We start from the raw sequence: 12363 nt of genomic DNA on the forward strand, positions 1-12363 counted from the left end.
CCAAGAGTCTCGGCGGAGGGTGTCCAGGTTGTTGAATGAATTCACAGAGCAAGAGGTTGAGGTGGAACAGCTTTTTTATTGTTCTGCGGGGGCTAGCTTTTATACCATGGCACCAAAAGAGGAGGGGGCTGTGAAGGGACTGTCACCTGACCCAAGCAGGGATCAAGGAATGATCACATGCACTCAAACTTCCTTTCCCAACTCCAGGAGCAGAGGGAAGTTATTATGTTTTCTTTGCAGATAAGCACCTCAAATGGGGGCAGGGATGTGTAACTCGGGGCTGCAATTCCCACACTCCCCTGCACTCTGTGTTCTGAAAAAAAAATTAAAGTTCAGCCCCTCCAGGCAGCCTCCAGTCCAGTGAGCAAGAAAACAACAGCTGAAAGCTGGGCGTGGTAGCACATACCTGTAATTCCAGCACTTAAGAAGCTGAGGCAGGAGGACTGCCAAGAGTTTTAGGTCAGCCTAGGTTACACAGTGAGACCCCATCTCAAAACAAACAACAGCTGAGCTGGTTGTGGTAACTCACTTCCATATTCCCAGCACTAGGGAGTATAGCCTGGACTATACTATATAGAGAGAGTTCTAGGCCACCCTACCCCAAACAATGTAAAGTAACAACCAACTCCTGGGGTATCAACCCTAAGCCTCCGGACTGTGCTAGGGAAAGTGGGACCTCTGAGTTGGCCATAGTGTTGACTGTCCATAGAAGCAAGCTACATGGAATTGAAAAGGAGGTGAACTGATGTTTGAGGACTGAGCTCACACTTGTCCGTTTTGATTGGCTTTCACAGAGTTCAGCACAAGAAGAGTAGGGATCGATGACTGATGAGATCAGCCGATGAAGAGCTTGGAAGCAACCAGTACCCACACTGCCTATATAGGTACCAATCAGAGCTCCAGGGGAGGACACTGCCACAGGCAGTGGTGGCCAGGTACAGCCTGGGCTGGACAATGGTCAAGTGCAGTCCTGGACTGATGGTGAAATAGGCAAGGGTCTGTGCTATTGTGAGAGAAGCAGGGTAGAAAAGCAAAGAGAAATAAGGATTATGGGGACTTGGGTAGAAAAATAAGCCCCTTACTTCAAGGTCTGTTCAAAGCCTCTTGCCAGCTGAGAATCAAGAGAAATAGATAGATAGATAGATAGATAGATAGGTAGATAGATAGATAGATAGATAGATAGATAGATAGATAGATAGATAGATAGATGAATTCTAGCACCTTTAGGGACTTTAACCATGAGAGTTGTTGACATAATCAAACAATCAAACAGGCTTAAGGTGTGGGTATATATGACCTTGAAGCATGATTTTACTTCTTTTCCAGATATTTTATGGAAATCTCACAAACAACACTAAACCTCTGTTTACAGTAAAAGTATCTGACTTACTCTGCAACATTGTGATTTAGGCTTTTTCCTTAATAGCTGTGATTCCCAACCAATAGACATCAGGGAGTGGCTTATGATCTCATTTAAGTAATCATTGGAGACAGGATCTTTCTATGTAGAACAGGCTGGCTGTAGGGCCAAGTCATCATAAGCTCAAGAGAGGCCTGAGTCTCAGTAGTTTAACCTAAGGTAATATGTGGTTCCAAGAAAGACCACAAACTGAGACCATCTAGGCACCACCCAGGAACAGACCATCCAAAAGAAATTCCTAATGTTCCAACCATTGTAGATAGGATCACCTGTCAGTACACACCCATCACTTTTCACTAGAACACCCCCACCCCAACCTTTGCTCTTATAAAATCCCCACCCAACCTGTGCTTGGGGTTCTCTCATGACACCAATAAATTGGACACAGGGAGAGTCCAAATTTGAACTTGAATAAGAATAAAGGCTCTTCATTTTTACATGCAAGGCTTGGTCTTCTAGTTGGTTTTGGGGGGACTCCATGATCTGGGCATAACACTGGTGTCGAACTCAAAGATCTGTCCTACCTCTGGAGTGATGGGATATTAAAAGCAGGCACTACTACATCTGGCCTTTTGCAATCCTTTGGAAAGTAATTTCATTTTTTTCATATCTAATTTTTTAATTGATAATTTATTGAGCTCTACATTTTTCTCTGCTCCCCTCCCTGCCTCTCCCTTCCCCTCTTCAACCCTCCCCCAAGGTCCACATGCTCCCAATTTACTCAGGAGATCTTGTCTTTTTCTACTTCCCATGTAGATTAGATCTATGTAAGTCTCTCTTAGTGTCCACATTGTTGTCTAAATTCTCTGGGATTGTGGTTTGTAGGCTGGTTTTCTTTGCTTTATGTTTAAAAACCACCTATGAGTGAGTACATGTGATAATTGTCTTTCTGTGTCTGAGTTACTGCACTCAAAATAATGTTTTCTAGCTCCATCCATTTTCCTGCAAAATTCAAGCGGTTGTTACTTTTTTCGGCTCTGTAGTACTCCGTTGTGTAAATGTACCTCATTTTCCTTATCCATTCTTCGATCGAGGGACATTTAGGTTGTTTCCAGGATCTGGCTATGGCAAACAATGCTGCTATGAACATGGCTGAGCACATGTTCTTGTGGCATGATTGAGCATTCTTCGGATATATACTCAAAAGTGGTATTACTGGGTCTTGAGGAAGGTTGTTTCCTAATTTTCTGAGAAATCGCCACACTGACATCCAAAGGGGTTGGACCAGCTTGCATTCCCACCAGCAATGCAGAAGTGTTCCCTTTTCCCCACAGCCTCTCCAGCATAAGTTGTCATCAGTGTTTTTGATCTTGGCCATTCTTACAGGTGTAAGATGGAATCTCAGAGTTGTTTTGATTTGCATTTCTCTGATGACTAAGGATGTTGAACATTTCCTTAAGTGTCTTTCAGCCATTTTAGATTCCTCTGTTAAGAGTTCTCTGTTTAGGTCTTTACTCTGTTTTTGTTTTTTGTTTTGTTTTTTTTTATTGTATTATGTGATCTTTTGGTGTCCAATTTCTTGAGTTCTTTGTATTTTGGAGATCGGACCTCTGTCTGATGTGGGGTTGGTGAAGATATTTCCCATTCTGTAGGCTGTCGTTTTGTCTTGTTGACCGTGTCCTTTGCTTTACAGAAGCTTTTCAGTTTCAGGAGGTTCCATTTTTTTAATTGTTTCTCTCAGTGTCTGTCCTGCTGGGGTTCTATTTAGGAAGTGGTCCCCTGTGCCAATGCATTCAAGTGTGCTTCCCACTTTCTCTTCTATAAGGTTCAGTGTGGCTGGCTTTATGTTGAGGTCTTTGATCCACTTGGAGTTTTGTGCATTCTCCTTTCAAATTTTAAGGACGGCAATTGTGATATTTTACATTTCTATTTTTCCCTTTTTATTGAAAATAAGGGTTTTTTTCTCTCATAATATATGGTGATCACAATTTCCTCTCCCTCTAGTCCTCCCAATTCCTCCCCACCTCCTCTCCCATCTGGATCCACTCCCTTTCTGTCTCTCATTAGCAGAAGTCCAGGCATGGTGGTGCAAGCCTTTAATCCCAGACAGAGGCTGGTGGAAATCTGTGAGTTCAAGGTCAGCCTGGTCCACAGAGTTCCAGTACCGCCTGGGCTGCACAAAGAAAAACAACACCAGAAAAAGAAAAAGAAAAGAAACCAAAAGAAAGGAAGAAAGGAAGGAAGGAAGGAAGGAAGGAAGGAAAGAAAGGAAAGAAAAGAAAAGAAAAGAAAAGAAAAGAAAAGAAAAGAAAAGAAAAGAAGCAGCCTTCTAAACCATAAAAATACTAAACTGCAGACCCATGCAGGCCCTGTGAATGTTGCCTCGGTCTCTGTTAATTCATATGACTTTGGTCGTGTTATTTTAGAGGGCCTTGCTTTCTTGATGAACCCATCCCCTTGGGTTCTTACACTGTTTTCACCTCCTCTTCCTTTGAATTCCTTGAACACTGAAGGGAGGAATTTGATAGAAACGTCCCATTTAGGGCTGCGTGTTCCAAGGTCTCTAACTCTTTGCATAAAGTCTGCCTGTGGGTCTGATTTGTTCTCAGCTGCTGCAGGTGGAAGCAGTCACTCAAGCAGTATCAGATATAGGTTCTGTTTTGTGGAGTGGACCTTAAGTCAAATCAAGTATTGCAATAATATACCAGGAGACACAGCTTAGCACAGCTTAGCACTGCCATCAGCAGCTTGGGCAGTTCTCTAAACTCATTAGAGACCTCCACTGAGGTAAACCCCTAGCCAGATTCTTGACTTTTGTGCAGAAACTAATTTTGGGACCAGCTAGTATGAATCAGAGTTGGAGTTTATTAAAAAGAAGGTTTAGGAGGGCTGGGGAGATTATTCAGCAATCAGATGAATGCTTGTTCTTGCAAAGGACCTAGGTTCTGCACCCAGCATCAATATAGTAGGTCTCAAACTTTCATTCCAGAAGATCTGACACCCTTCTCTAGTTCTAGGCACACATGTGGTACACATACATAGATGTAGGCAAAACACTCATGTGCATAAAATAAAATAATAAATCTTTTTTAAAAAGAAAAACTTAAGGAATAAGGATGTGGCTCACTTGGTAGAATTCTTGGCTAGGTTGCATCAGGCCTCAGCTTCCATCTGTACCACTGTATAAATCTGACATTTTAGCATACACCTATCATCTCAGCATTGAGGAGTTGTAGGCTGGAAGATTATAAATTCAGGTTTAAGGTCACCCTGGGTTGCATTATGCCCTCCTGCATGATAAAATTTTATATCAAAGGGCTAGAGAAATGGCTCAGTGGTTAAGAACACTGGCTGCTCTTCCAAAGGACCGGGGTTCAATTTTCAGCAGCCACATGGAGTTCACAACTGTCTGTGACTCCAGTTCCAGGGGATCTGACACCTTCATGCAGAATACATGCAGGTCAAATCCCAATGTGCATTAAATAAATAAATCTTTAAAAAAATTCTCATAGATTTTTAAAATTTTTTAATTTTATGTGCATGCATGTTTTGCCTACATGTGCCTGTTGCTTGGGGAGATTGGATCCCCTAGAACTGGAGTTACAGATAGTTTTGAGCCACCAGGTAAGTGCTGGAAGCCTAGCTCAGGCAGTTTACCTAAGAAGTAAACCTTCTTTTTTTGTTTTTATTTTTATTTTGTTTTTTTCGAGACAAAGTTTCTTTAGCTTTGGAGTCTGTCCTGGAACTAGCTTTTGTAGACCAAGCTGGCCTCGAACTCCCAGATATCCGCCTGCCTCCGCCTCCCAAGTGATGGGTGGGATTAAAGGTGCGCCACCACCGTCCGGCTGAAGTAAACCTTCTTAACAGTTGAATCATCTCTCTAGTCCCAAGTTATACATAGATTTAAACATAGTAATTAATAGAAAGCTCATGGAAAGACTCAGGCATACCAACGACTGATTTCTCAAGTCTCAGGTGGCTTTTGAAATTACTTTCCACCCAGGATAGCCAAAATAATCCTGGGCAATAAAAGAACTTCTGGAGGCATCACAATCCCTGACTTCAAACTCTACTACAGACTACAGTATTGAAAACAGCCTGGTATTGGCAAAAGAACAGACAGGAGGACCAATGGAATCGAATAGAAGACCTGGATATCAATCCACACATCTTCGAACACTTGATCTTTGATAAAGAAGCAAAAAATATCAAATGGAAAAAAGAAAGCATATTTAACAGGTGGTGCTGGCATAACTGAATATCAACATGTAGAAGAATGAAAAGAAGAAAAAAAGACCCATACCTATCACCATGCACAAAATTCAAGTCCAAATGGATCAAAGACCTCAACATAAAGCAAGCCACACTGAACCTGATAGAAGAGAAAGTGGGAAGTACACTTGAACGCATTGGCACAGGGGACCACTTCCTAAATAGAACCCCAGCAGCACAGACACTGATTTAAAACCATATGAAAGGGAGGCAGGTGGAGGTAGCAGGGCTTTGCTGAAAGCTGTAGGGAAGCTGTTCCCGTCCAAACAGGGTGATTTTACAGATTTTATTCTCTTCGGTCTGCAGTTACATTTTTTTTTTATTTTTTGGTTTTACTATTTCTTTGTAGCTTTGGAGCCTGTCCTGGAACTTGCTCTGTAGACCAGGCTGGCCTCGAATTCAGAGATCCTCCTGCCTCTGCCTCCTGAGTGCTAGCATGAAAGGCATGCTCGTTCCCGGCTTCTTTTTTCTTCCTTCCTTCCTTCCTTCCTTCCTTTCTTGATTTTTTTTAAATTTTATTTTGAGACAGGGTTTCTCTATATAGTTCTAGCTATCCTGGAGTTCACTATGTAGACCAGGCTGGTCTTGAACTCACAGAAATCCTCTTGCCTCTGGCTCCTGAGTGCCTGTTAAATGACTTTTGTTCAAAAGAATAAAATCTGAGTTGTATCTTTTACTTTGAGTGAAAATGCAGCATCCTAAACTGTCCAAAAGATTGTTAAGATCACAATGTTATATTATTGCGACCTCTCTTTATAGTTAATTCACAATGAACACCAGTAATCCTAGCACTCTGGGAGGTGGAGATGGGGGTAGGGGGGGATCAGAAGTTCAAGGTTATCCTAGGCTATAGTGGAGGTCATCCGGGGCTTAGTGTGCTTCTGTCTCAAAATCAAATCCTTTTTTAATGATTTATTTTTATTTTTTTATGTGCATTGGCATTTTGCCTGTGTGTATGTTTGTAGGAGGGTGTTGGATCCCCTAGAACTGGAGTCACAGACAGCTGTGACCTGCCATGTGGGTGGTGGGAGTCCTCCTAAAAAAGCAGTCGGTGCTCTTAACCACTGAGTCATTGCTCCAACTCCTCAGAATCAAATTTTTTAAGAGTTTATCAAAATGGGCCTGACAAGACCTTTACTGAAGGTAAGGAAGACTGCCCCTTTAAGATACCAGAAGTCTCTCCGTGGATCTAGCTGATTACAGATCTTCACTACTCAGCTTGCCCTCTTCTTGAAGTTCTCAACTTACAAAACCTAATGTTTTCTTTTTCCCTTTTTCATCTCCCTCTCTTCTTTTTTCAGTTAGTGGTTAAAAATCTAAGCCCATTTGTCCTGCTACCCTGGGTGTAGATTCTCACTCCAAAAGAAGACCCCCACCCAGTGTAGCTGCTTGTGAACTTACATTACTGAGCCACCTTCTTACTTGATTTTCTTATTCAACTTCCTCTTTCTGGCTGCTTCTGAGATGTATAGCTCACCTATCCTATTGCTTTGTTTTCTCTCTCAAATCCTAGTGAAAGCTTTCTCCTGAGCCTTTGTACATGCTCCCATCTACAAGACTAAGAACTCAGAAAGTGATCTGTGTTCCCTTTTAACAGGGGGAGCTTCTGACAGCCTCAACCTTGGGAAAATAGGTCAGGATCAGAGCTGTGGGGAAATGAACCTGGGATAGGTTTGGGAAACAGCTGTTTTTTGAACAGTCCTTGTGCTGTTGGCTTCCACCAGCAGAAGGATACGATCATTACTTCCATGAGATGTGAAAAAGAGGGGAAGGCATGGTGGGACAGGACCTGGGGCGAGAGGCTGGAGAAGTCTCTGGGTTAACATCGGAATACTAGCTGGTGCTCATTGTTTAAAGCCAGAGCTCCAGGCTAGGATATAATTGTGGTAGAGTGTTTTCCTAGCATATGCAAGCTCCTAAACTCAGCAACCAACCAGTCCTGGTGGCACGGGGGAAGGTGGTTCCCTAAGTGTGGTCCCTAGACCAATAGCCCACAAATAATTCTCAAGCTTCATTCTTAAGCCTAAGGCTCAGGCACTGTGGATCAGGAGAGGGGTGAGTGTGAATGAGTGTGTGTGTGTGTGTGTGTGTGTGTGTGTGTGTGTGTGTGTGTGTGTGATAACTCCCTCCCTACTGTGATGCTAATATGCTCAAGTTTGGACAAGCTGAGTTTGAACACCAGAGCACAGAGGGAAATCCAGCTCAGACTCCACAGAGATCTGAGAGAAAAATGAGTGTGCACAAAAGCTAGACAAAACTGCACCAAGAAACTAGGATGAATTGTATCTGCAGGTCCTTCCAGACCTGAGTGGAGACTTGGTCCTCTAGGTGGAGGCAAATGGGGCCCGATCTAGTTCATCTTATCCCTGCCTTCCTCCTAGCTGTGTCCCGTGGGAGAAAGTCAGTGCAGATGTCTCTCCACAGCCAGCCTTCCCTGAGGAACAACTGAGCTAGAACCCCATTCCTCTAGGGAGATTGTGGCTGATCCCTAAATTGAAAACAAATTAAAGGAGATAAATAAAACTGGGAAGAAACCTAGGATGAAAGATCCCTAATCTAGTCTCTGGAGTCCCTGCCTTTCACTGAATTAATGCATTTGAGAAAGTAGGAGACCTGAGAAGCAAGAAAATCTTTATTTCTATTGAAAACTTAAAAAAGTGGGTCTCAGCAGTTGTTCTAGAAAAAGGTTGACATAGGGGAGGGAAACTCTATACAATGTGGAGGTGGGGTGGCCTCAGGAGAGGTGTTAAAAGCAGAAAGAAGGGGGCAGGAGTGAGAGCTGCTTTGGTTCTGCTGTCTTTCCAACTAGATTCTTAGCTAATAAGAAGCTAGCTGTTGAGAATTTTCATAATAAATCCTGGAATGACAGGAGGGAGACCCACCCCCACCCTGGGGTAGGCTGGCAGGTGTGGTCCCAGGTTGGAAGTGAAAGAAGCACACTGGTGGAAGGTAGGCTGTCTTCTCAGAGGCCCCAAGGGACAGCATTGCAGAGAGCCTGTGGCCTTCTCAGGTGTGTCTTCTTCCTGTCAGGGCCTCCAATGCTCAGGTGCAGACATGGCTCTATGTCACTTCTCACTCAATGCCTAAGCCAAGCTGTGACACCACGTGTTTCTTCATGTCAACAGTTCCCACTTCTGAAAGAGTTATCAAGGTACCTTAGAACAAAGTTTTTGGGTAATTGCTATATGAATCAGTGGCCTGCTCCATGTGCACCAGGACCCTCTACCTGGGGAAATTGTTTTCTGCTGAAGGAGGAAATCTACCATTTTGTCTAACTTCGAACTTCCTAGCGCCCATTCTTCATGTTTCCCAAGAGCTGCAGTACCCTGGTCCTTGACTAACCGGAGAGACAGGTCCCCAAGGGAAGCATGCTTGAGGTCAGAGGGCTTTGGTTTTCAACAGAGAGCCACTTAATTTAGCTTGGAAAACAGGGTGGAACCTCTGGATTTGAGACCTCTGGATTTGAGAGCTTGCAGGTGGAGGATGGCATACACACTCCAGCACTGTGGGCCCCAAAACTGTCCGGTCCACAAGCTCACGTGCTGTTTGCTGGAACCTGTTGTGGGTACAGAAACCCATCACCTCCCACGTAGAGGGCGGAAGAGGCGGAGCGCCACAAACTCGCCGCAGGTGGCCAGACAGTTCTAGCAGGTGTGCGCTTGTCGCCGAGTGGGCGTGGTCAACAAGGCGGGGCATGAAGGGGCGGGATCTGACCGGGACCTGGATCACCGCCCTGCCACAGGCGAGCGGGACTGGAAGGCAAGGGCGGGGCTTACGGGACGGAGAGCGCTCAGGCTAGAGAGGTGGAGCCGGGAGGAAAGGGGCGTGACCTGACTGGGAGGGGCGGGATTCTGAAGAGAAGTGCACAGACAGGTGGGGCCTATTGCAGGGGTGGAGCAAAGGGAAAATTCTTCTCAGGGGCGGGGCTTAATGTGAAAGGGCAATGGGCAGCTTAGCGCACAGCCGCCGAGTCCGGAAGGGCGGAGTCAGGGCGGGGCCAGGGTGGGGCGGAGTCGGCGGGTCAGCCTCCCCAGCTGCGCCAGCTTCCTCCGGCACTCCGGCCTGGCGGAAGTGCGTCAGTTGTTATCCGCTCCGGCCGCTGCTGTTTCAGCTTCACGATCTCGGTGCTCAGGAGATCCGCCACCCGCCGTCCTCGGCCGCCCGCCGCCGCTGCCCACCGGTCGCCATGGGTTGCGTCCCTGGGGGCCCTGTGTAGGGCCGCTGAGCGCCGGCCGCCCTCCGATGCGCCGGGCCCAGACCCGGAGTACAAGCCCGCGCGGCGCCTGGCGCTGAGCGTCCGTGCCCGGCATGCTCGCCCCGGCCCCGAGCTCGCACCGGCCCCGAGCCCACACGGCGCCTTCCCAGCCCGGCGGCGCGGCGTAGCAGGCGGCACGGGGCGCCAAGGTCACAGCCGCGGCGCCGCCATGGAGGCCAAGGTTCGGCCGAGCCGGCGTTCGCGCGCACAGAGAGACCGCGGCCGGCGTCGGGAAGTCGCCCGCGACGCCCGCGCGCAGAGCCCGTCGTCGGGTGACGAGCCGGAGCCCAGTCCTGGCAAGGAGAACGCGGGATTCCGCGGCGCGCCGTCTCAGCGCCCTATGCCCCTGCGCGCAGCGCGCCCCCCGCGGCGCCGTCGCCGCGAGTCCAGTTCGCAGGAGGAGGAGGTTATTGACGGCTTCGCTATAGCCAGCTTCAGCACCCTGGAGGCCCTGGAGGTAGGTGGGCGCGAAGGTCGGACCGGGGACCCAGGAAACCTACCCGAACGCCGCCTGCCAATGAGGACCCAGAGTGAGGGGTGTGTGGGAGGACTTAAATCACGCCGCCCAAGCCGATTTTGCAGCAGTTGTTACTTGTTGCCAAGTTACTGCTGTGTCCTGGACCAACTGGGGAGTTGGGCAGTTTTGGGCCTCGGGAGGCGACGACGATAAGGTGGACACTTGGAATTCTTTCTGTTCGGTGTTCTCCTAAGGGTTGTTTGGAGGGGACAGGGAGTAAACTGGCAAACCCTTCTTGGTGATGCTTGGGTAAATAAGTCTACTAAAAATACTACCTATCTGACTGTGAGTTATCATGTACAGTATTTGCTGAGCACAGTATCCTTTCTACCTGAACTCTTGTTAGTAGAGAAGGAAGCGAGACACTTCAAGAGAAATGGCCAGCCAGTGAGTGGGTGGATGAGTGGGTAGCCACAATGTCTCTGGAACTAAAGTAGTTGGAAATACTGGTCAGGTCTTCAGGGCACCAGCAGAATCTTCAAAGGCCCTATTCGCCCCTAGGAATGCAGAGATCTCCATCTAGGTGAGCACTCCGGGAACCACTTCTCGTCTGCTGGGCTGTGGTCCCAGGGATCACTCTGTAGCTCTTCTCACTTCTGCCCTGACTGACAATCGGGGATTCCCCAGTCTCCGTCAAAGCTTTGGGAAAGGCGTGTTTGTCATTGCATGTCTCTAAAGGGAGTTGCCACCAAGCTCATATCCTCATTTTGGGGTCTGCTGGGTCTGTAGAGAGCTGAGGGTCCCACAGTGATGGCTACTATGAGTCGCCCTGGGATGGGTTTGTCTCAGATGCCTGTAAATGATTGTAGCACAATCATACCTTGTGCTGAGCTCAGTGGTCTTCTGGGGAACATGAGATGAGTTCTGGGCCCAAGTCAGGGATCCCAAGCTACGTGATTTCATGGGGTGTAGTTGTATTGTGTCTGGTACTGATGTACAGGATTTTGCACATCATGTTGGGGTTTTCTGCCTTAGTGGTGATAATGACACAGCCAAACATTGCGCTAAAACCCCTACATTGCAGCCATAGTACCACATGCTTTAGATAGGTAATCTCATCTTCCACTTTGCACTTGTGTCTGCTGCCAGGCCCAGAAAGAGCCTGCACATCTATTGGCCTTTCCCCCCATTTCTTCTCTAGCACATAGGCCTCTTTTGGGTCTTAGGTTTTGCAGTCTTGGTTTAAGTGCTCTGTCTGCCTGTGTACTGTTTGGTGCTGTTACAGCTTAGCCCTGCTGTCTAGTTAAGATCTCATCTGAAGTAGGGATTTCTCTTTTCAGGTCTCTAGTTTTGTAGGGATATTTTTTAAACCCATGTCTTTCATTGTCCCTTTTGGTCTCATCTTTTCCCATACTTTAGAGACTGATTGGTGTGCCTGAGATTTTTCCCCTCCAAACTTGTCAGTGGGAGGATTTTGCCCATGGATTCCCAGTTCCCAGGACAGAGCAACCAAAACTCAACAGCGGGGAGTGTCTTGTAAATGTCCTGTGCAGTGAGGGAGGGAGTAAAGAGAGGAATGATCTTTCAGGAAGTTCATAGTCACTCCCTTAAGATAACACAGCACACTTGTGAGAACAGCCGTTTGTATCTAAGTGTTTTGCCTTTGTTGCCTGCGGCTGTAGTCTCTAGCCTTCCCTACCTCTTCTAGGCCACTTGTACAGGCTCACCAGTTTACCCCCAGGTCACTGAGAGATTATCCTGTCTCACCTTACACCTCAACAAAAACTTGGTACCCTCATGGTAGTCTCTCTTATGACCTGAGTGTGGCTTTGGGAAGTACTTGGTTTCTGGGCAGATCACAAAGTCTAGATCACCTCTAGAAGAGTTTTGTTGGGTCTCATTTACCGGTAAACTGGTTTTCTCCTTGAGATCAGGTAATTTATAATCCCATCACCTCTAGGGATGACTCTACCAGTTGTCTTTGCAGACACAAATTCATTTATCCCTTCAATGATCCTT

The 12363-nt window shown here is 46.8% G+C and overlaps 1 protein-coding gene across 15 annotated transcripts in view; it reads left to right on the plus strand.

Moving 5' to 3' along the window:
- Positions 1–9679: 9679 nt before the first annotated feature.
- Fbrsl1 (fibrosin like 1) overlaps positions 9680–12363 on the plus strand; it is an 83704-nt gene continuing 81020 nt past the window's right edge. For 9 of the 15 annotated variants that reach the window (XM_048447472.3, XM_048447460.3, XM_048447467.3 and 6 more), the window contains exon 1: positions 9687–10344. In XM_048447472.3, the coding sequence (XP_048303429.3) occupies positions 10057–10344 (288 nt within the window). In that variant the 5' untranslated portion in view covers positions 9687–10056. Of the gene's footprint in view, positions 10345–12363 lie in introns of all 15 variants that reach the window. The other 6 variants (XM_048447469.3, XM_048447468.3, XM_087903681.1 and 3 more) reach the window with 4 other exon arrangements.

This window comes from Myodes glareolus, chromosome 2 (assembly GCF_982192425.1).
Source record: "Myodes glareolus chromosome 2, mMyoGla1.1, whole genome shotgun sequence".
Lineage (NCBI taxonomy): Eukaryota > Metazoa > Chordata > Mammalia > Rodentia > Cricetidae > Myodes > Myodes glareolus.